This window comes from Cryptotermes secundus, unplaced genomic scaffold (assembly GCF_002891405.2).
Source record: "Cryptotermes secundus unplaced genomic scaffold, Csec_1.0 scaffold186, whole genome shotgun sequence".
NCBI lineage: Eukaryota > Metazoa > Arthropoda > Insecta > Blattodea > Kalotermitidae > Cryptotermes > Cryptotermes secundus.
This window is the reverse complement of record NW_019727393.1, coordinates 2,036,387-2,061,142: the sequence shown is the minus strand read 5'-3', so window position 1 is coordinate 2,061,142 and position 24,756 is coordinate 2,036,387. Positions and strand designations below refer to the sequence as shown.

At 40.4% G+C, this 24,756-nt stretch overlaps 1 protein-coding gene across 1 annotated transcript in view; it reads right to left on the bottom strand.

Annotated features, from left to right (window-relative positions):
* Window positions 1-8,140: 8,140 nt before the first annotated feature.
* Window positions 8,141-24,756, bottom strand: part of LOC111864656 (ATP-dependent RNA helicase DHX8) — a 43,262-nt gene continuing 26,646 nt past the window's right edge. The window contains exons 13-20 of the mRNA XM_023852051.2: window positions 24,094-24,318; window positions 22,731-22,912; window positions 21,622-21,762; window positions 19,176-19,469; window positions 16,604-16,725; window positions 13,961-14,164; window positions 12,357-12,536; window positions 8,141-8,523 (exon numbers count right to left, since the gene is read on the bottom strand). Coding sequence (XP_023707819.1) covers window positions 8,301-8,523; window positions 12,357-12,536; window positions 13,961-14,164; window positions 16,604-16,725; window positions 19,176-19,469; window positions 21,622-21,762; window positions 22,731-22,912; window positions 24,094-24,318 — 1,571 coding nt within the window. The 3' untranslated portion in view covers window positions 8,141-8,300. The remainder of the gene's footprint in view (window positions 8,524-12,356; window positions 12,537-13,960; window positions 14,165-16,603; window positions 16,726-19,175; window positions 19,470-21,621; window positions 21,763-22,730; window positions 22,913-24,093; window positions 24,319-24,756) is intronic.

Sequence of the window (24,756 nt, the reverse complement as noted above, 5' to 3'; positions counted from 1 at the left end):
GCAATCCTTTGTCTATCACATCGAAATACACACGTACCTTACAAATCACTTGCCATCATTCTTTATGCTATAACACATACTCTACACACCACTGTGAACATTTTGCACTGTCATTCAACAGGATTGCCAGGATAACACCAATGACAACATGTGTTTCACTTAGCATACCACCCTGTTATAAGCAAGAATCATCATTGCGTCCCCACAGGAGATCGTCGACGACCAGGCCCCACAGGAGAGGTGAGATTTCGCCCCCCTGTGGACAACCCTTAGATGTGGGCGCCCCCAGGGTTTTTCCTTATAATATAGGAGCTATGGTACTGCTTTCCAGCATAGCACTGATCCACCTGCATATTGCAGGCTCTATTCCATGCTTTTCAGCAGCCTGTTTGATTATATGTAGTGAGGTTCTATCAAAAGCTCCCTCTATGTCAAGGAATGCTCCTAAGGCAATATCCTTGTGTTCAATTGCACTTTCTATGCGTGTGACCACATTATGTAGTGCACTTTTGGTAGATTTACCTGTTTGGTAGGCATGCTGGTTTTGGTGTAGAGGATATGGCCCTGATATGCCTATCCACTATTTTCTCCATTGTTTTCAACATGAAAGACGACAAGCTGATAGGACGATAAGCTCTAGCCTCGGTATAATCAAGTTTCCCGGGCTTTGGGATAAACGTTACTTTAAGTAGCCTCCAGGCCATGGGGTTGAAACCATATGGCATGCAGACTCTATATATGCGGCATAGGTGTGGAACTAAAAGTTCTGACCCATGCTGCAGAAGTGCCGGTACAATTCCATTTGTTCCTGCTGACTTAAATGGTATAAAAGTATTCAGTGCCCATCTGATTGCTTAATTAAGACTCTGGCCAGGTTCCAATCTGCCCTGTTTGTTTCGCTTTGGCAAGGGTCCAGGTTTTGCTGACCCTGTCCATCATCCAAATTATCAATCAATTTTGAATCAGGAAACTGAACCCTGAATAATTCGTTCAGTGTCTCCCTTTCTGTTTGAGTATACTGCCTGTTAGGCAGCTTAATTGTGCTGACCTTGTTGGTCGCCTGTTTTGCCATGATCCTCATGAGTCTGGCACCGCCTGATATATCACTGATCTCTTGGCAGTGCCTCCTCCATGAGGATCGCTTGGCTTTCCTTATTTCTATGTTGTAACAGGTAAGGGTTTCCTTGTAGGTGTCCCACTGTCCTGTTCTTTTAGCTGTATTAAACAGCCTTCTTTTTTTTTTTTTGGTTCTAAGGCCACTCAGCTGTTTATTCCACCAAGGCGCTCTCCTTGGTCCACGAGTGGTCTTAGCCGGACAATTCTGATTAAAGAATGAGATAATAGCCAGTTGCAACTGGTCAACAAACCGATCAACATCCTTTATTGAGCATATATTTCGTGAGATGGTCTCTATATTTACCTTTAGGTCGTCTTTGTAAGACTCCCAATTGGTTCTCTTAGGATTCCTATAAGTAGCTTGATCTACTGTAATGCTGCTTATTTGAAAGCATACATATCTGTGATCCGACAGGGATGGCTCATCAGATACATGCCAATTACTTACAAGGTCTCCTATGTTATTTGTCCCTAGTGTCAAATCAAAAACCTCCTTCCTATTGCAAACAACAAAGGTAGGTTCATTACCATGGTTTAGAATATTCAGGTTCAAACTCACCAGAAATTCAATAAGGCTCTCTCCCTTTTGGTTAGTGCCAGTGTTCGCCCACAAGATATGGTGCGTGTTGACATCACACCCAATAATGAGTTGCTTCTTCCTGCTACAGCAGTAGTCTATGATGTCCCTCATCTCCTTAGTTGGTGGTAGTTCATCCAAGTCGTATGGAGGGTAGACTGAAGTAATAATCAGTTCCCTGCTGCCTCCTCGATACGGGTATGTTATCATTACCGCTGTTGCATCCTTAGAACAGAGCTCAAGCAAAGCCAAGGCATTAACATGATTCCTGATATAAGCACAAGATCTTGCATTATTACTGGGTACAGCAGAGTAAAGTGTTCCCCGTGTTAGTTAAGCCCCTTACTTGACCCTTGTATAACCAAGGTTCCTGAATAAATGCTATATCTGCCTTACCCTCAGCTAGTTGTTGACACAGAGCTGCCGTGGCAGCTTTGCTGTGGTGTAGGTTCATTTGAAGAAGTTTCATAATCTCTTCCAATTGGGGAGGGGTCAATTTCCATCTTATGTCCCTCTCCGTCCTCGGACTGGGTTCCGTGTGAAGGGGTCCCATGATCCGCTTTGCTTTGGTCACCCAGGGGGCTGGGTGATACTGTATCTGTTGCAGGTTCTACCCGGCGCTGAACTTCAGGATCATCCAGCACCTTAACAGTCCCCTGTGAGAGTCCTGTAAATATTTTGTAACCAGTCTTCTGTATAATAGTATGGGAGTCCCTGTCTATGAATTAGATGAGCCTTTGGCCTTTTGACTCAGATTGCTTATCAAGTACCCTCCAGTTCTCAGTATGAAGTCCTGGTTTAAGGTCTGCAATCAATTTCAGCAGCTCTTCCTGATTCTGGGCAATTTTGTCCCCAGTCCAGAGAGCCACTTTAACAGTCTTGGGCAGGTTCCTGGCATCAGTAGCCTTCAGGCTGAACCCTTATTACAGGCTGTGGCTGTCAATGGCTCTGGTGAGCCATTGACCAGACTGTTGGTCGGCACATACATAAATAAGTGCACCTCCCACTAGGATTTCTGGTGTGGTAGTTCTCTCTTTGGAGAATCTCCCCCAATGTTTCCAGAATGGAATTTTGGTCAACTTCGGTAAGCTTATCCTCAGGATAAGTGTTCTTGAAGATAGCTACCTTTATATTGGTCAGGGCCTCCTTGTAAGTCCCTGGGTCTTTTTGGAGTTCTGGCCGTTTCTGTAGAGGTAGACCTTGGCCTCTTAAAGGTGCTGGTGGGGGTTTCTTCCTGCTTGGAGGACCCTGCATTTCCTGGTTGGTCACTGTTCTCAGTTCCTGCTTTGCTTGCCTCAGCTCTTGCTTTTTTCAACTTCCATCTAGCGCATCCAGACAAGGCTTTCTTCACCAGACGGGGTCCATATACTCAAGACACTAGGTGTCCCAGTCCTTCTCCTGCTGCAGGTGTGTTATAAGTACTAGCTCCCTGCAGTGGTGTGTCAGTACTACTGACTCCCAGGAGAGTAACCACTGGTTCATGCTTGCCTTTGGCTGAAATTTCAACAGCAGGTTCGCTGGTTACAACTGGGCCCCTTAATGGTTCACCAGAGCTTCCAGCCCCCTGCTGAAGAATTTCTCGTAGGGACCCCCTTGGGGGGGGGGCCCTCTTCAGTTTAAGGTCTTTATGAACGGTATTTTTTTTAATTTGGTTCCTTTATTCATTTAGGTCTGATGAGTAATTGGAATTTAAAAGGTCACCACCTACAGCTCCCCATATGGGTGGAAGGCATAAATACAATGGGGTGCTGCCTGGTGCTCCAAGGGGATTGTTCAAGACACTGGCTAATTGCCACCCCAGTGCCATGCAGTCCTCAGCACAAAGCCTCACACCTTGGCTTAGGTGGTTTGGTCCTGTAGTAAATGCAACCCTCACAAGCCTCCAGGACCAAAAGTCCGTGTTCGGGGGGAGAGGGGTATCCCAGATGATAAATGGGAGTGCGATACCAGTTAGTCATGAGGTTGCGACCAGGGCATCCTACACGAGATTATCGCCCCTGGGGGTTGCTTCTGAGCTCCCCCATTGCAACTCCTCCACATGGGTTTGTCAAAGCATTTTAGAGTGTTCAGCCCTAAGGCTTGCGGCACCTTATCTGTACTCTAGGGAGACAACTCAAATAGCCGTAGCTACCCCCATAGGAGTGCTCTCATGTATTCGTCCCGGGTACACCGTAGTGACACCCAAGGGTCATTATGCCGCCACATGGGAGGCTCCGGTCACATAGCCTTCGCCCTTTATGGAAACTTAGCCGCCAGCTCCGGAAGGTCATACTGATCCAGACCCCCAAGACTGTTGTTGGCCGGCGGGACCACGAGGTGTTCCAAAGCTGTGTCCTAACGCATCCCTGGTCTATGACACGTCCCCACCAAAGACACGGCCATGGCTCAGCCAACCTCACCGAGGATGGCGTCATTGCCACCCCGCTTTCTCACACGATGAACTCTTGCATATATTTTTCTGATAATGCCTGCTTGTATAGAGATGGTGAAAATAATCTTGGGTTCAGAAGCTGCTAGTGAAATTTCAACAATTCCTCTCTCTGCTGACGCAATCAGTCGCCGAGTTATTGACATGTCCAATGACACTGAAGCCATTATGAAGGAGAAAATCGACAGCAGTTCAACAAGGGGATTCCCTAGCCTGCCTTTTATTCAATATAGCATTAGAGAAGGTAGTTAGAGATGCAGGCATCAACACAAGGGGAACTATATTCTGTAAGTCAGTTCAAATTTTGGCATTTGCAGATGATATTGATATAATTGGTAGAACACAAAATCTATGAAAGAAGCTTTTCTTAATTCTGAAAGAGCAGCAAAAAACATGGTAACAGTAACATCATAGTATCAGTATTTACAGTGTTTTATTATTAATATTCTTTTCAACAAAATTTTTTAATGAATGCATGTCTTATTTATTTATTTATCATTATTTATTAATATTGTACTGTCTTGTATTTTTTACTTTTCTATATCCAATGGTTGTACCAGTATGGATCAATAGAATAAATTAAAATTGAATTGAATCTTAGATGACCATCTTCATGGGTGACCAAGATGAAGCCCATTTCTATTAGAACATTTATGAAATAAATCTTGTTATGAGTGTTGATGGATAATGGCAAGAAATATTCTTGATAATACGCAGCACAGATATGAATTCAGTCACGATAAAAATTAAATTAGTGTCTCAACTTTCAGCATAGACTCCACAGTAGAAAATTTGAATGGAATCCTGCTTATGGTATCATAGATAAAAAACGTTGGCAGGCAGGTGAATTGACATGGTATCACCCCACCCCCAGTATGCTGATTTATGCAAAGAATGCACAATAAGAAAAAAAGCTCCCCAGTAACAATTGAACCAGTTACAGATTTTAACAAAACCTGGTATGTATGCATGCCACCCAAATTGTGTGCTCTTAATTTCTTTCTATGAAAAATACCATTGTTGAAAGTGCACACATTTCTGAGCTGATAATGACAACATTATTTAACATGTAGCCATGACAATTCGTGCAGTTGATAGATTCTAAAAATATACAGTTTTGTTGATGGCAATCTCCATTCTGTATGTCTATGAATCTCCCCTATTAATGCCCAAACTGGTTTAGGAGGCTGGATGGGCCTCAGAGGAAGTCTGTGAAGAAGAGAAAAATCTTGTGTCCCTGCCAGGGATAAAATCTGATTCCTTGGTCATTCAGCCTGTAGATGTGGAAGTATCCAGAAGAAAAGAACAGACTAAGTAGTGCAGAAAGGATACATCTGAAAACTTTTTATTAACCTTTAAGAGACGGCCATTTAAATTCCGGTAGTGGCCACAGGCCTGAATTAATTTAAATGCCTGCCACTGTAGAGTAATAAAAATTGTAAGCATGTTACTGAAAATGCTGTGATTTCTATAATTTTTGTGATAAATGAACGAAATAAACGCTGCTTTTATCTAGAAAGAATAGAGAATCAGATATTGTAATTTACAGATTTTAAAATCTCTAAAAATTGTTACACTGATGCAAAAAAAAAGTTTCCCCTCAATTTCGAACGTCTGTGCACAAAAATGCATACGGTTCCTGCACAAAACCTTTCTGCAGTCTAAATGCCTGCTGCTGACATCATTTTCTAACTATGGCTTATGTGGCAACAGGGGCGGATGTTTACGATTGCATTCCTCATTCTCCAGTTACATAGGGTCCTTTTGGTATGCACGAGTGTGGGCGATGTCTAATCATTCACAGAAACACTGACTGTGTATTATCTCGTACAGCCACACAAGAAGTACTCTGTTCTGTAAAATAGACCAGCAGTGTCAGAACGTTAAAGGCTAGCGTTGTGTTCAGTTGTCCACCATGGCCTCGTATCATTTGGAAGACGCTGAAATTGAGAGTCAGCTTATAAATGACACTGATTCAGACTGTTGTACCGAAGACTCTGAGAGTGGCGAGGAAGAAAGTGAATCAGAAATTGAAGTCGATGAAGACCCATCATCTTCGTCGATCTTCGTCGGCAACCTGGGGACCACACCAGCATGGCAGGAGGGGTGTGAATAATTATTCCGGTGGAGCTGTGGGGTTAAATACCAATGAAGCTCCACATGTAAATAAGGATTCCACCCCTTTCTGCGTTTTCATGCTCTACTTCGCAGGGATTATCCGTCTGCTGGTGGAAGAGACGAACAAGTACTACCACCAGCACGTAGACAGACTTCAAGACGGACCTTCTCCGCGGCCTGACGTGACCGATTCCGAGATGTTTCTGTTTCTAGGAATAATCATTCAAATGGGACATGACATCAGAGACAGAAAAAAGGACTACTGGTCGACTGTAGAACAATTAGTCACGCCTTTCTACTCTAACACAATGAAACGCGACCATTTTCTACACATTCTTCATTTTCTTCATTTTGCAGACAATACAGAAACTGACAGGAATGCTGATAATTATGACTGACTATGGAAAATTCAGACCATCTTCGACACTCTCAATGACGCATATGAAAAATATTATAACCCTTCCGAACATTTGGTCATAGACGAGATAATTGTTAAATTCAAAGGGAGGGTGGATTTTAGGCAGTATATTCCTAAGAAACACAAAACGTTTTGGAATCAAAATCTTCAAAATTTGTGACACCGCTGGGTTTACTTATGACATGAAGGTTTATCTAGGAAAAGACAGGACACATGCCGACCAAGACGTGACAGCGACACATGCTACAGTTAGGGACCTATGCAGACGTATTGAGGGTGTAGGGCACAAACTGTACATGGACAATTTCTTTTCGTCACCAGACTTGTTTGACGAACTGATGACAAAGGACATAACGTGCTGTGGGACAGTCAGACCTAATCGGAAGGGCTTGCCTAACGATTTTCGATGACAATTTCGACTCAAGAAAGGTGACATTCGTGTTGGGGTGAGATGGAACTTGACAGCACTAGTTTGGAAGGACAAACGTGACGTTCATATGTTGACAAACATGCACTGTCCTCCAGCAGAAGGCAGTTTCTGTGATGAGCACGGAAATGCCATCAAGCCAGCAATTGTTGCTGACTACAACAAGCACATGGGTTATGTCGACAAAGAGGACAGAATGGCAAACAGTTACAGCATCAGTCGTCGAACCTGGAAATGGACAAATAAACTATTTTTCCATCCCCTGGATCTGACGATTCTGAACAGTTTCATCCTATTGTCATCCTGTGGTGCGAAATTGTCAGACAGAGAATTTCGTCTCGCCCTTGTGCGGAACATGCTGCAAGGGGTCCACCTCGCCCTCAACGGTCCAGGGGTCGACCTCCTGCTGTGTCATAGGTGATATCTCAATTAGAGAAGGCAAGTCGACATCACTGGCCGACTTCCTCTAATACGAGATTGAGGTGTCATGTGTGCTCTTCGCATGGGAAACAAAGTAAAATCTGGACAAAGTGCGTTAAGTGCGGCGTTGGACTCTGCATTTCCGGATGTTTCCAACAGTTCCACACAAAGGCAACATTCAGTTAGATGATGCAGGAGGGAAGACAGTCTACTTATAAAGCTGGTGTCCAAAAATAGTTTAAGTAGAACAAGAATTTCTATCTTAAAATAAGATTTTAAAACATTGTGCGCGCGTGGACTGCGGGTACCCATACGGTGATGCACAGCCACTCGGCTATACTTTAAATGACGCCATACGGTGACATTAGGCTCTTAAAGGTTAAATGACTTATGGAAAGCAAAAGAAGCTCAACAAAACAGATCACTTGAAGCACTTGACACTGATGTGAGACATGAGGTTCTGATGGCAATAAACATTAACTGTACTGAATTGTGTAACGTGCTGCTGTGTTATGTGATAGTTGTGTAAGAAAATTTTGGAGGAACCTGCCATGCTCTTCTGTCCAGAAGAGAGCAAGTTCCTCTAAAATGTTGGTACATGTCCACCAGACTATACGATGTCTCACCGGAGAAGACTGATCCTGCATAGGTTTATCATGAAAATAAACATCAAGTAACAATACATGTGCTACTGAATATTTAAAACCGTTTTTGTTCTTTCCAAACAAAATACAATAATAATGTGCTATTTATTTCCCTTTTACACCAAAACTTCACTTTATATTCATTTCTCACACTAGTTCCTTCGCCTGCGAACTCGTGATATTCTCCACGCATTTGGCTCTTCATATTTGTTGTAAAGTGGCTCCAGACGCTGATTCTTCTTAAATTTACTCAGCTTTGTTGGATCTGAGAATTTAAAGAAAGCTGGAGCAAATTCCAAAATCCACTTTGGATCGATGGTCGTTACTTCTCGCATGTATTCCTTTGTAGTTTGAACTAGTTCATGGTAGATTACCCTGTAGCAGAAAGAAATGTGTTACAAAATCAGTCAAGAAGATGGTCATACTTGTGCTTTTCCTATTCTAACTAGTCTCAACAATGTTCAGTGTGCCAAAAGGCTTTATCATTTGTGATACTGATGACTGAGACACTCTTAGCAGCCACATCCCTTAGGGACAGATTGCTTAAGTTTAATTCATCATTTTAACAAGAGATATCTTCACTAACACACCTGTCTTAATCTTGGAATGACAAGCTAAGCTGTAAACAAGTTTAATATAAATCGAACTACTTATATGGCCTTACATGTTCAGCCCTTGTGGGCCATCTCAAAGGCTCCACACTAAAAGGAAATTACATTTACATTTGAATTTAATTTCTAGACACAATAAGGATCCTTATTTGATGAATAAAATGACAACTGATTGCAACTCAGGAGCTCAGACTGGTGCGCTGTACGCCTGAAGATGACTCGTGAAAGGGTCGAAACATGTTGCGTCTCTAATAAACATAATAAAAGCAAATGTTGATGCAGTAGTGTCTTCTTTGTTTTGAATACTGATTGTTGTGTAGGCGGTATATTCTATAATTTATATATCTTATTTATGATTTTTCTGTTGTTGCTTGATGTATGCAGGTATAACAAAGGAAAAGTATTTTAATATTTATATTATGCTGTCTGATATTAGTAAGTAATAACAGAGAGGTTTCATACCTGGATATCCTGTTGGATATGTGTAGTGCCAGCATATTGATTGAAGGTTGCTGAAGTGATGTGGGGGGTGCATTTAAACAGGTGTCTGGACGAAAGGTATTGAAAATCCAGTGTAATTTTTATGCAATATGGACGTCAACCTCCGACATGGAAAAGCATTTGGTTATGGGACAACAAACTGAGGACTACAGATAGTCTGTTGTATGTAAAACTTCACGGAAAGACAAGGACCTCAGAAGAAAATGTCAATCACATTAGAGAGGCGTTACAGTGAAGTCTGCATAAATCAATTCGTGCTGCTAGCATGCCGTCACAAATTCCACATTCATCCGTGCCCAATGTGCTACACAAAAAGCTCTGCCGAAGGGTGTACAATATTCAAATGATTCATGCACTAAAACTGAGTGACCAAGAAGCATGCACAAACTTCGCTGTAGACAAACTAGAAAGAACTGATGAGTCACCCGATTTCCTGCGCCAAGTGTGCTTCTTGGACAAGGCGACATCCAATGTTAATGGAGTTGCAGACAGGTACAACTGCAGGATTTGGGGCAGTTAAAATCCATATGTCACATGTGAGTTGGAGAAGGGCAGCCCCAAAGTGCACAAGTGGGCTGGCTTAATGCATGACAAGTTTATCGGACTGTTTTTCTTTTTGGATGTTTGTACTTGGACAACTACATACAAAATTTTACCCAATATTCTTCTCTCTAGGTTAAGTCCATACACAAATGAAATTATTGGGGATCATCACTGTGGGTTTTGACGTAACAGATCAACTACAGATCAGATCTTTGGCATTTGTCAGATGTTGGAGAAAAATGGGAGTACAATGAGACAGTATATCAGCTATTTGTAGAATTCAAGAAAGCCTATGATTCAGTTGGGAGGGAAGTATTGGACAATATTCTAATGGGATACCCATGAAACTAGTTAAGCTGATTAAAATGTGTTTAAACAAAACTTATTTTAAAGTCCATATAGATAAACATTTGTCTGATAAATTTTCTATCCAGAATGGTCTAACACAACGAGATGCTTTATCGCCACTCCTTTTCAACTCTGCTTTAGAATATGCCATTAGGAAGGTCCAGGAAAACCAGGTGAGACTGAAATTAAATGGGACACATCAGCTGTTGGTTTATGCCACTGATGTGAATCTACTGGGTGATAATATAGATACAATAAAGAAAAACACACAAACTTTAACTGACACAAGTAAGGAGGTTAGTCTAGAAGTAAACACAGAGAAAAATAAGTATTTGTTGAAGAAAGCAGTCTTTTGGGATTTGGCACCGTGTTGTTTTCTCATCACCAGAATGCAGGGAAAATCACGACAGTGATAAAAAACAGATTTTTGGAAATGTTGCAGTTGGGAACAATGACAACAAATCAAAACCTGATTGAGGAGAAAATTAAGAGGAGACTGAACTTGGGTAATGCTTGCTACCATTCAGTCTAGAACCTTTTGTTTTCTTGTCTGCTGTCCAAAAACATAAAAATTATAACATACAAAACTATAATTTTTCCCGTGGTTCTGTATGGGCGTGAAACTTGGTCTCTGATTTTAAGGGAGGAACATAGACTGAGGGTGTTTGAGAACAGGGTGTTGAGGAGAATATTTGGACTGAAGAGGGATGAAGTGAAAGGAGGTTGGAGAAAAATAATGAGGAGCTTCATAACTTGTACTCTTCTCCAAGTATAATTAGAATGATCAAGTCAAGGAGGATGAGGTGGGCAGGGTATGTAGCACGAATGGGGGAGAAAAGGAATGTATATAGGATATTGGTGGGAAAGCCAGAAGGAAAGAGACCACTGGGAAGACCAAGACCTCTGGATCTGTAACCAGGAACTCCGACCACTAGACCAAAGAGATGGTCCTCAGAGGGCAAATATGTAGAGTAAATATATTTTTTCAATCCTGTAGATTGTTTTCTGTATAAAGCCAAAGACTTATCAGCACCCCATCATATATAGAAACATTAAACTGTAAAACAATGATTGGTTGGTTGGTTTCAAATGCCACACTTTGACAATTAAGTCATCTGTGCTTTCAATGTAAAGTGGTTGTCATATTTGTAACTCATTTTCTGTTCTGACACCACTAGGGTGAGCCATGTTATCCAGCAGTCCAGTCCAGATAGGGTGATTTCAAGAGGTCTCTGCAGTCAAGTGACTGAAAGTGGCATTTCCTTCTGCCTTCACTCATCCCTTATTATGAGTGACGGATTTTTTTACACGTAATAAATGTATGACATGGGGCCTCTGGTTTTACTTCCCTTTCAAAGGAAATTATGCTACAGAATTTTATGGCCATCAAAAATCAATCAACCTTGGCTGAGTTTGAACCGATGAACATTGGGTCCAATGGTAAGCATGCTTTCACTAGACCACTGAGGCAGGAAACTAAAGAATAATAAGAAATAGGAAAAGAAATCCAGCACTGAGCAATAAGGATTAATACCAAGAGTGAAATGAGTTACTGGCTGAATACAGCAGAAAATTGCACATTGTAGGTATACTCTGAAAAGTCACATCATGAACACTGACTCTATCCTGATGTCCAGAAAAGGCCTAAACAACAAAACTGTCTGTTACAAACAATGGGAGCTAAGAAGGAGGATGGCAACACAGCATTGTGGAAAAAGAGAGTTAGAAATTGGGGATACTTAACGCATGCAAAGAGATTATAAGGAACAAAAATAACATAAAATCCCTGTAAAAATGAGTCCTTTCAGATACCAGTTTCTTATATTGTTCATGATGACACCAACTGGAGTACAGTACTGGAAAGCAGCTGAATCACTTGACACAGCCTACATGAATCACAAGTTAGGCACATCATTCAGAAGACATTACCTATTTGAAATACACTGCACTCAAAAAGTTTTTATTCTCATGCCAAAAATCTGTTTCCAATTTTCAACAAAAATATGGTCCATTTTGATAATCTGAATCTGTTCTCTGAAATGTTATGCTATAAAGCAACTAATTTTAGTAAGCAGTTATCATATTAAGCAGTACCTACCATAATTTATTTGAACAGTGTTGCGGTGATGTTGAGAGCTGCAGAACAAACTAACATCCACTTACCTACATTAAAGTAAAATAATAAAAATTCATGCACCAACTTACCACTCAGGTTGACGGTTAAATAGTGCACTGGAAGGATGTATATAAACCACCTGACTGTCTACTAGCGTTCTATAGCCTTCTTGAGGATCTTTCTTGGCTGCATTTCGAAAGAACCCCGAACACACAGTCTTCTGGATCCTCACAGTATTCTTACCAGCTGACACAACATCAAGCTTATGCCTAAAAAAAGGTTTTATATTACAATGACAGCACAATATGCACATTTCAAAATTTGTCCTTCCTATGGAATTTAAATTTCCTTTTAAGATAATATTTGCTTCTAATCAGTCTCTGCCACAGTTCTGAAAGGCGTGTAATGGCACAAAGTGAATACAACGAGAATTTAGGTTTTTGAAGTGAATTTCATATGTAAATGGGATAACAAAGAAACAAAAAGTACACAATACTAGAATAGAGAACATGATGTATAACTGATTAATCTGAATACAAGAATGAAAGATGAAAAATGTGTTGGAGAGAGATCACAGTGAAAACTGAGCCATGGGGAAGCAAGGCAAAGCCAATCACAGACAACACAAGCACAGCCCTTGGAAAAAAAGAAATGGCAGTACACCTGTAGACTACTTCGGATGAAGAGCCTTAAGGAGGGAACAGCTGTTCCTAAGTAATGGCTCTGCAAGCAGTGCCCATTACTAGGCAATGGCTGAGTAGTAATCACGTGGAAACCCCAAAAGACACAAACATAATAATGGCACAGCAAAAGAGGAATGATGTTTTCTGTGTGGTCTGTGCTAAGATGTTATAAGCAGGACAAGTTGTTAAGGACTCAGTCAATGGAGTTAATGTGTGAGTGCCAGGCTGTGCCATAGCTCAAGCGGTTAGTTGCTGGCTTCCCACCGCAGCAGCCTGGGTTCGATCCCGGGTCTGATTAAGTGGGATTTGTGGGCCGACCGTAACATGTCTTTGCAGTGTTCCACTCTGGCATGTTTTTCATCGCCTGACAGCATGTGCAGTATAAACTGTGCACAGACCTTCCATTTGTCAAAATACTCAGTCAAAATTTGATGCACAGTACTTTTTGGTATTCCCAAAAGATCCTCGATGAGTCTTGCAGAAACACATCTGTCTGATGCAACGATTTCGGTCACATTTTTCACAGTGTCTTCAATGTCCTCCCTGCCATCACAAAATACAGGATACCCTCGAAAAATGTTTGAGCAACTCAAACAATCACTACTGTACACACTTTTCATCATTTCATAAGCTTCTCTAGGCTGTTTTGCCTACCTTCCTGTGCTTAACTAATTAAGCACTATGCCATGAAGCATATGGGGTAATGGATGTATAGATCCACGTTTTCTTGACCTTGGCACTACCTGGGAGTGAGTGGTCACCTTCACGCCCCTGCCACTTTACACCCTGGGAAAGAGCCCCTGGTACTCATTGGATAGGAGGCTGGGTGGGCCCCAGAGCTGGTCTGGATGTAGAGAAGAGAAAATTCTTACCCCTACCAGGACTCAAACTGCAACCCTTCAGGCGTCCAGCCCGTAGCCAATCGCTGTACTGACTGCACTATCCCGGCTCCACTGGACATATACAGGAAGAAGTAATAATGTATAAAGACTGAAGAATATTGTGTTTACCTGTCCATAATTCCAAGTAACTGTTTCCTTACATCTTGAGCACGTTTCAGTGTCCGTATCTGAACAAAATTCTCGTAGCACCAAGCATTTGAAAACTTGTTGTTTCTCCATGAATTGTACACAGAAAGTAAGGTAAGATGATCCCCTTCTGGTTGATTGAATTTTGCCTTCTTTTGATCAGCTAGAGCTTGCTTGTCCTTGGGTCTGTAATATACAAAATTTTTAAAAATTACTTAAAAAAATGACACTCTGACAGCCTGGCTTCTGGGCTCTCATACTATGTAGTTCAGAGCAAGTTAATCTTGGTTCCTGCTTCTACCCTGAACAAGAAGGCAGTACATTTCTCCAAAATGTCAGGCTTTCTCCAAGCTACATGGATATCCAACTGAGAAAACTACTTTTCACAGCCACCACAGTCAGAACCTCATGTGCAACATTGGAAATTCTGGTTAGAAAAGGAAATATACTTAGTGTTACTAGATTTCTCAACTTCATCCATCATCTGATATTCTAATCAGAATACAGAATTTCGAGAGCTTGATCTGCTTACATCCTCAGATGAAATCTACACACTCAGTTGGGTCTATTAGATACAGCTAACATCAGTCACTGGACACCCAAGGGGTCAGGTTTAGTCAGTGGGAGATAATGGAATAAACTGTGGAAACATCCATGAAAGCTTAACATTAATATAAAAAGAAGTACATATATATATATATATATATATATATATATATACATACACTCAACTCTCGATTATCCAGGGGCGGATAAACCAGTTTGCGGCTTAACCGGAGCTTTTTTGAGGCTTATATGTTGTTTAACCTTTATGGGACGGGCCATTTAAATTCCGATACTGGCAGTGGGACAGAGTTAATTTAAATGCCCGCCATTGTAAAGTAATAAAAATTGTAATCATGTTACTCAAAATGCTGTGATTTCTATAATTTTTGTGATAAACGAACGAAATAAACGCTACTTTTATCTAGAAAGTATATAGAATCAGATACTGTAATCTACAGATTTCAGAATCTGTAAAAATTGTTACATTGATTCCAAAATTTTTTTTTTTTCCAATTTTGAGCGTCTGTCCACAAAAATGCATAAAGCTTCTGCACAATACAGTTCTGCAGTATAAATGCATGGTGCTGAGGCACTGTCTGTGTTTTTTATCTGGCAATAGGAGGATGTTTACGTACTGCAAAATCTCCAGTCACGTAGGCTTCGCTTCCTGTGTACCGGAGTGTGGGCGAGTTCTTATCCTACATTGCCTTATGAAACTCTGTTTGTTTATTCACGTATGTCAGACTATCCACACAGAGGCAGTTCTTGGAATATCACCTCATACCACTTGCTTCCACGTCCCTTCAGAATAAACTGTAACGCATTCTGAATGGTGTGATTTATGAGCGGCCTCTCAATTTCGACATCTTCAATGCGAAATGGGGCCATGGTGCATAGTTGAAATTGCGATGTTTTATAAGCGTTTTTAATAGATGACACCACTCGCCATCACTGACTTACTTCCTGCTAATACGAGACTAACATTGCATGTGTGCGCTTCGCGTGGAAAACAGAGTTAATTACGGACAAAGTGCATGAAGTGACAAATATAATACACCATATTCTTTGTTTGACTTGGCAGATTTATTTCTGATTTCTTTTTGTCTCAGAACATTCTCTGCACATGTTACACAAACTGATCAGAGACAAGGAAAGATGCAGTTTTTCTGTACACGTATATAATACATGTGCACAACTTAAATGGAACTCAAACAACAGGTGACATCAATGCTGTTGTTGCATTTAGTGATTCTTTGTTAGGAATACTTCATAAACACCAGCCGATGGCTTTGAGGCAAAGTAACATTAAAAAATGAACACAGGTTCTGGTCATGAATATACCATACTTGCACCTCCAAAGCTTCTATGCAACTGGTGACAGAAGCAGCCAAGCAACCAGAGTGATACAGACTCAAGGGTCACAAGGAAATTTACGACAGTTCATTCCGTGGTGGGGAACAGCTTCTGATTTCATTTTCTATACAATAGTATGCAACAGCTGTTTGTGTTGCATTTTAAATGGTTCAACCTGTATTTCTGTAGCCTAATTAAAGACTGGCCGGTCACTGAGCAGTCTAAGGCATGTACTGTCTTTGCTCGCTTGGAAACCGGGATCGTGGGTTCGAATCCCACTCAAGGCATGGATGTTAGTTTGTGTGTGTTTTTCTGTGTTTGTGTACAGGTAGAGGCCTTGTGACGAGATGATCACCCACCCAAGGAGTCCTACCGAATGTGTGACGAGATGATCACCCGCCCAAGGAGTCCTACCGAATGTGTAAGATCTAGAAAAATCGAAGTGAACGGAGAAGTTCATGGAGGTAGGCCTAGGCCCACTGGAGCTGTAGTGCCAAGTGGAGGGAAAAAATTAAAGACTGAAGAACTGAGATATTGATTCCAGTATGGAATGTTTTAATATTATTCTCCGACTTCCTTCTTGGTCTCCCAAGTAATAAATTTTAAAAGAGGTTTCCTGGCAAAATTCTATATATACAGTTGTCCCTTCTGAGTTCTCACTTCCTATTGGTACATAAATGTGCACATATAATTTAAATTGACTTTAATCTGATTAGGCTCCATTACCTGTAGAAAACATTCTGCACAGAAAGCATGGATACAATTGTGAGGACTTCATCTGAACAGTTCAGATGGACTGACATGATGAGCATCTTTGATAAGTTGGGCTCCAAAGGAAACTCGGCCATCTGCAAAGATGCAATCACAACTTCATTACGTTCATGGTTTCAGACTCTATCAATATATTTTAAGAGCTGTATGCACCAGTAATTTCGGTTGCTAATCTTATGGCAACAGACATATGGAATTCGTTACAAGAAAGAATCACATTTCTTCCTTGTGTAATGTTGCTGGACATTTGCTAAACACATTTGGATAAGAAGTTTCCATTCTTCACCTGGGATATGGCTTCTTTCCTTTCCAATGCCACAGTACACAGCAGCTAAAAATTTGAAGAGGCAATGAGACACAAGANCTCCGAAACGTCGGTTAACACCACATATACACGGTGCCAAATCCCAGAAGACTGCTTTCTTCATAGTCACTGCCGTGAAAGCCTCAAATCTTACAATGAGACACAAATTAAGAAATTATTTTTTTACCACTTTCACCTCACTGCCCTTGTGCAACTTCATCCATACATTAAGATTCACACTTCAAAGGCTCTTTGTCTCTCCTTATTATTCATTTACTTAACACTACATGTTTTGGCTTAACTGGCCATCATCAGGTGTATAAGTTGTATATGAGAACTGCTGCTCTGTCATTATGCTGTTTTATTTTGCAGTTTATGAGTAATGTAGAATATTTATAAAAAATTTTAAGTTTTCTAGACTGAAACTGGAATACACAGTGCAACAAGATGCTGTAATACAGCATTAAAAATTAAATTTAGTAACTGGATGTGATCTGAATGTTATTTTAGAGTAAAGAGAGATTGTGAACAGTGTTAAGTTGCATTAAAAATGGAAGTGAGTGAGTGAAAAAATTAAAGTTTACTCGTGGAAGTAAGAGGACAAGAGGAATGAGGATTTAAATTTCATTCAAAAACTCTACCACACATACTGGCAACAGTACAGAGCAAACTTCATAGTATCTTCCGGGTGAACTTATTAGGTTTGCAGTTGGAATTAGACAAGAAAGAAGAAATATATATATATATATAGTGTGATTGGAATATGACCATTTGCTAGGCAACGGCTAGGTAAATACTACCTAAGAGACAGAATAACAGCAGAAGTGGAAGTAATTTTGCTAGGCAATGGTTAGCTGGCACTTGTTCCACAGCAATAAATATTAACAAAGGCATTCTTATGATAACACAGAAGAACATAGGAACTGTTCGACATGGTGCCTGTCAGTTATAAAATGAAGTTCATTTGTGCATTGAGACAGTCTGAGATTAGTAAGAGATTCTTCACAGAGAATCAAAGACTGCCATTGTTCAGAAGGAGTTAAATGTTTTTATCAGCAAAACACACAGTGCTGCATAGTACAACGTAAAATTTGAAAATATTTAAACAAAAAAATTACACTCTATTTCTCATTTTTCTTGTAATTTCGATGCAGTCTGTAAATATAGTTCCCTGCTTCTTCATAGAATGGTTCTGCATTATAAAATCACCCCTGCTTCTAGCACTTGAAATATTTTCACATTTCTCTGTTCCCATAAACCAGATGGAAGCAATAAAATCATTTGGTCCTCTGCTGGCAAGTTTCAGATCTTTGTTGCACTCTTCAGATATTCGAGTCTTTGACTAAAGGACAGAAAAGTGAAAGCATGGGAGTTCAAATCGGGTTATAGAGAAAATTCTTTGTTCCCATCTTCAATGCTAAGCCTTACTATTTCATGCCCAAGAGAATATTGCCCTTTCCAAAGTCTCAAACAAACACTTTCTTCGTAGCTGAGATACAGGGTGCATCCAGTTTTCTGTGAGTTCTTGGTGAATTGGAATATTGTAGTTTCATATCAGAAAATGGCAATGATACGTTGTTTGGAAGATAATGAAATTTAAAGGTAACTAAAGTGCAAGGTATGTGACTTAGTACTGTGCATTTTCAGGTACTTCAAGAGGTACCATACAAAGGCAAGATTCAGTTACATGATGCAGGGGTGGACCCTGTATATACATCAACCAGATAACTATAAAAAAGAAAGGTTTGTCCATTGAATTTTACTCTATTTAAAACTAAATATATAGGATTGCTTCTACCAGCGGAGTGTGCATGCACTTCTGCTAGCGGAGTTTAAATGCCCAACTGCACAAATCAGTGTACTTCAGCCACTTCGACCATACTTATCACTGTACAGATCAGTACACTTTGGATGTTAAAGGTTAACACTTACTTTATTCATCTTGAACTATGAACTTTCACAGATTGTACTTGCTTGAATGTTACACCACTAATGGCTGCAAGATGGAAGTCAAAGAGAGAGAGAGAGAGAGGAAGAGAGAGAGCACAGACTCGAACCTTAGATATATGACCAAGCCTGCCAACTTAACAACATCCATGTCCTAAGAACAATTCACACCAATATGGCAGGTGATCTTAGACATGCCTTTTAACATGTGTGGACACTAGCATCAACTGAACTACATGGATTGCAGTATTTGTTATAAACTGTATGTGTACATACCCTTCGGCCAAGCCTTGTCAAAAGACCTTCATTATCAAGAGCACTCAAAGAATGTAGTTGCTCCAAAGCCATAATAAGACTTTCTACAGGAGGGGCATCCATAAAATCAAAATGAATCAGATCATTTATGCCCATTGTCTTAAGCTGAAGAACAGTTGTGGCAAGATTGGTGCGCTGAATCTCTGGCACTGGTGTGGGCAGCATTTCATCCCTGTATGCACGTTCTGTATACAGACGATAGCATTTGCCTGGCCCTGTGCGTCCGGCACGGCCTGCACGCTGCTTTGCTTGGGCCTGCGAGTAATAAGTCACATATAAACACTTTAACTTTCAAGCCATTAAGTGTCTTTTTGAGGGTCAACAGGCATCACAGATTTATGCAGAAGTTTAATGGTTCAGTTTTGAAAGTGTTCCAATTCTGTCCACTTTCTAGAATACTACACTAAGATTTAGAGAGGGAATTACATCTTTACACAGTTGTACACCATCAGGAACTGCACACAAGCAGGAAGGTTCCAATGCTGATGTGGAATAGCTCAGTTAGTACAGTGACTATGATATGGGCTGGATGACAGGAGAATGGGGGTTCAATTCCCAACATGGGCAAAGATTATTCTCATCACCAAGTCCACAATGACTGTGAGGCCACCCAGTCTCCTACCCAATGTATACTGGGAGCTCATTTCTGCATAGTTAAACCAGCTGGGACATGAAGCTGAACACTCATCTCCGTCTATTTCTGAGCTTTATATATTCTGTCCCATACCTGAGTTCGGTCATTTACAGGTATTGCATCCATACTTCCTTACCCAACAAAGGCTGGATAGCAACACACCATGAAAGGATGAAATATTTCTCTTTCAGAAAGAACTTTGAACACAGAAGTCTTTCCTGCCATGAGATTGTGCATGCAGATACAGTTTACAATTTCTTGGATACATCCACATTGGTTTCTAAATTCCTTGCGAAATATTGAAAACCACCAGCATAATGTTCAAAATGACTCGTCTGGGATGTAAACAAGCAGCAGAGATATGCAGGGAGTGCAAGTATTAGGACTGCATGAAGCTATACCTCCACTCCCTTATGTCTTCAGGCAATAGTAATTAATTAAGCACAGGGACAATCTTGCCTTCCTCCATCTTACCTGCTATCTTTATTCAGTTATTATTTAATTTTGTTGTTCATATACTGATCAATTATCACAAAACAGACCAGTAAAGGAGACTCTTTGTTACAAGCGAACAGATAAAACCACATTGTGTATGACAGCAGAAGTATCAGATTCTTCCAACAGCATGGCCTGGTAACTTACTGTTTTTGAGACAAACTGAAGCTACTGCCTCTGTCAGGGATGCAGGGAGCCAGTTTCATTTAGAGTCCAAAAAGGCTCAAACTGCCATGTTTCTAAAGAATGTTGACAGTACTAAGGAGCGCCAATTTCGTGCTGCCAAGTGTGACTGAATATGACACCATGGACTGTTTCTTAACTGCATAATGAACCTCCTTCCTACATTTACCATATCTGGTGTGGCCCCACGCCATCTCAGGGCATGCAAATACAAAAATTCTTTGTGCCGGGACAATGCCAAGGGATGATTCACACCAAAACAATAATTATCATACTGAGATTTAATGATACTTTGCATTAGTGCTCAATGCTGCCGGCCTCAAAACAGCAACAGCTGACACTCACATCAGTAGTGTCCTCCTCAGAAAATCATTGGTGAATAGTTATGTCTGCCAGGCACAGTGCTGAACACTTTGTTTTACAAGTGAACTAATTAATGATTCCTTCCACCACTAGACATCCTTGTCTATATTCTGACTGCTGCAAGCTTGTGACCATGTTTCAACATTTAGAGGTGAAATGATCATCCGACGACAGTACTGCAATCTTCTGCCCCAGCTGGGGCTTTGTACTTGACACAGACAAGGAGCCAGGTGTCTTTAAATCACAGTGCAACTACAGCAACAAGCAACAGGGAACTTTCATGGAACTGAGTGTATTTCAATGAGGGCCATTCAAACTGAAAAGACCACAATATCACAACTATGATCATCTTGCGGCAACTACGAGGTATGTGATAAGAAACTCATTTGCCCTTTCGTCTAGTGATTTCTGCTCTCTGTTCCTTGGGGCAGCTGCTGTTGTAAAGAATATTATTCACTGAATCACCTTGCACAACCATGAGCAAGGCAGTGTTTGTCACAGTAGATAATAATCATGGCTATAGAAGGATAAAATTGTTGAGTTTTCTTCTTGGATATAATGCCGTGTAGTCCACTGAGAGTAACTGACATTTTTGAGGAACATGTTGCCTCCATCTTCAGGAACTGAAGAATAAGTCCAGCAAGAAATAAGCATGAAGCAGGTAGCAAACTGTACAAGTATATGGTGAGAGGTGCTCTAGATTTAAATAGCATATGTTATGGTTGACTATACCTGTGAAATGGGGGTCACAACCAAAGAGTCCATGCCAGTTTTGGAGTTGTAAACTTTCTGTTTCACAAAACCGGGATCCACCACATAGTATATTCCATCAATAGTGAGAGATGTCTCTGCAATATTTGTTGCTATCACAACCTGAAACATATATAAACATTACTAAAACCATCACATTTCAAGATAGCAGAGAGGGAGGGAGAGAGGTTATTAGTTGACAAGAAATTCAGTCTTCCAATTTTAGAGTACCACTGCTGTGATTTCTTACATCAATATACTAGGTTTTCATCAATTTAACTGAACACATACAAACATCTTTCTGTTCCATTAACCATTTTGCTCCCTTACGTGAGGTTGGCTGATTACCAATGCTTTGTCCAGACTACAATACCTAACCAAGATCAGATAGGAACATTGTGTGGCAAGGCAAAATATTTCTCTTTCAGAACACTCTATGATCATGCAATCCTTCCTTGTCACTAAATTGTACATATGGCCACCATTTGTGACAACTTGCACACAGTTATTTTAGTTTTACAGTGAAGTACTGGAAACCACTAATGTGCTGTGAAAAGTGGTTTGGTTGGGAGGTAAGCCAGAAATGCTGTGAAAGAAACCGTTACTAAGGTGAATTACTTTATACAAACATGTAACACAAACTTTGTTGTAATATGATGTTATGTTGATAACTACTAATTTTAAGCATTTTAATCATAAAACCTAATTTATCTTGTGGTACAGGAATGGTAAGACCGCCTCTGTGGTCTGGCAGTCAGAGTTCCTGGCTACAGAGCCAGAGGTCTGGGTTCGATTCCTGGTGCTACCAGATTATCTGAAAAATAGTGGGTCTGGATCGGGGTCCACTCAGGGTCATGAGGGTAACTGAGGAGCTATTTCAAGGAAATAGCGGCTACGGTCTAGAAAGCCAAAATTAACGACTGTGGGAATTTGTTGCGCTGTCCACGTGACACCCTCTATCTGCAAAAGTTGGCACTAACTTCACCGACAATCAGTGGTCGCTTGGTCGGTATAGTTCGCTTGTGGACTCAAATCACGGAGTTTAGTTTAGTTTTACAGGAATGATGCATTATGTAAAGAAACTAACATACCTTCCGCGAACCAGGTGGAGCTGGCTCAAAAATTCGAGTCTGCATCTCACTGGGAAGAGCTGAATACACCGGCAGAATAATCAGCTCAGGGACATCCGGACCCAATGATTTCATACGCTCATACAGAATTTCACACGCTGTGTCAATTTCCTCTTGACCCGTCAGGAACAACAGGATGTCACCTGCATATAAATAGTTTTTAATGGCTCTTCCAGTATATGAGCATCTCCCAGTACTTCTGAGTTCTGCCCTATTATTCAGGGTAAAAGTTTAGCATCCAGGNACAACATTAATGTAGACGAATGAATAAATATTTTTTCCAAAATACGGAAATTCCCGTCATTTTTTGAACACACCACGTACAGGATTATAACCTCTCACTTCTATGGGACTGCCAGCCATATGTTAATTCATGGGTAGCATCCAAGAATATGGGGTTTAAAAAAATCCATTTCTATAGGACTGTCAGCCATATTTTAATGCAGGCTAACACAATTCTTGGCCTGCTGGACCACGCACTTGTACCAGTACAATAATGCAATGCACAGTTGGTAAAACTTAAATGCAGCAAGTACGGTACTGACAACATTAACACCCAAGAACAACTGACAATCAATGTGTTATTCTACACAGTGAGATTCTTCACGGAGAAGATGTCAAAATTGAACTCCTTTATATTCTTAAAATTTTTTCCCCAAAACTTTAATTTAAAATATATTAAACTGATAGATTCTTTGTGGTTTTATACAGGCATGAAATGTGGCCTCCTCATGAATACAAATCAGGAGGGTTACAATTTCGGCTAATTTGTTCACCTTCTGATTATCATTTAAATATCCAAAAACTGTCAGCAAAACCACTACCTTGTTCTTGAAGTCTCATAGTTCAAATGAAGTGTTGAACAGTCTGAACTTTATTTGGAGGAAGGTTTGTAGTTTGAGGCAATGTCTGGTACAGTGTCCTGTTAGAAATATTTATTATGTGCATAACTGAAGAATGCTTTGGGCTGACCAGAACTGCCTTTCTCATGTGCTCCATGTTTTCTGGAGTACAAACACTTTGCCGTTTACCATCATGTTATATGTGCTTCACACAACAAATTTCTCAAAATCAAACTTAAAACATTACTGCAAGATGTTACTGTACACGTCTTCCATCCAGAAAAGTCATTTAAATTTTCACTGAAAAAACGTTTCCGGAATAAACTTATGATGAATTACACTCTACTGGTCCATAGCGATTAAACTGAATGATACGCTCTCTCTATGTTATACAGTGTTTCCATCACCTCAGAAACCAGTTCAGAGAAAACAGCCAACAAGAACAATGAACTAAGCAACAACTTGAATAAAGATGCAAATACCTGGAGGTTCTCTCAAGTGAATCTGCATGACTGTAATAAGTGAGGCATCGAGATAATCTGTCTCAGGTTCCTTGGTATAGAGAACTTCAACTGGAAAAGTTCGTCCTGGGATTGTAAATATTGGAGCTTCAAAGAAATACTGTGAAAATTTCACTGCATCTAATGTTGCTGACGTCACAATCAGTTTCAGTTCAGGTCGCTTTTTCACGGCCTGTTTTAACAATCCTACAAATAACAGAAAATAAATCAGTGAAAGGACAAAGGTATGTATTGTTACAGATCAATATCAACTTGGTTGCTGCAAAGTGTCTACTGTCACCAAAACAATCATACTCACTCACTGCCCAAGAGAGCTTACAGATAAGTCAATAAAACATTCACACTTCCTTGTAACAGGTAGAACATACTTGCCTCATAATCTTCATATAACACTATTTCTACTGCTTTCATCCTGTTGTGTGAATTACATGGTACAACTACAAGTTCATCCTGACAACACAGCAAATGTTTTTATTGATTGATTTAAAATCAACTAAGTAGGGATTACACATGAATGACACACTGACACTTATAACCCAATATTTTACATTTTAATAACGACCAGTTCAAATACCTAACAATCCAAAGCACATAATACCCAAACCCATTCCAGCTTCTCCCCCC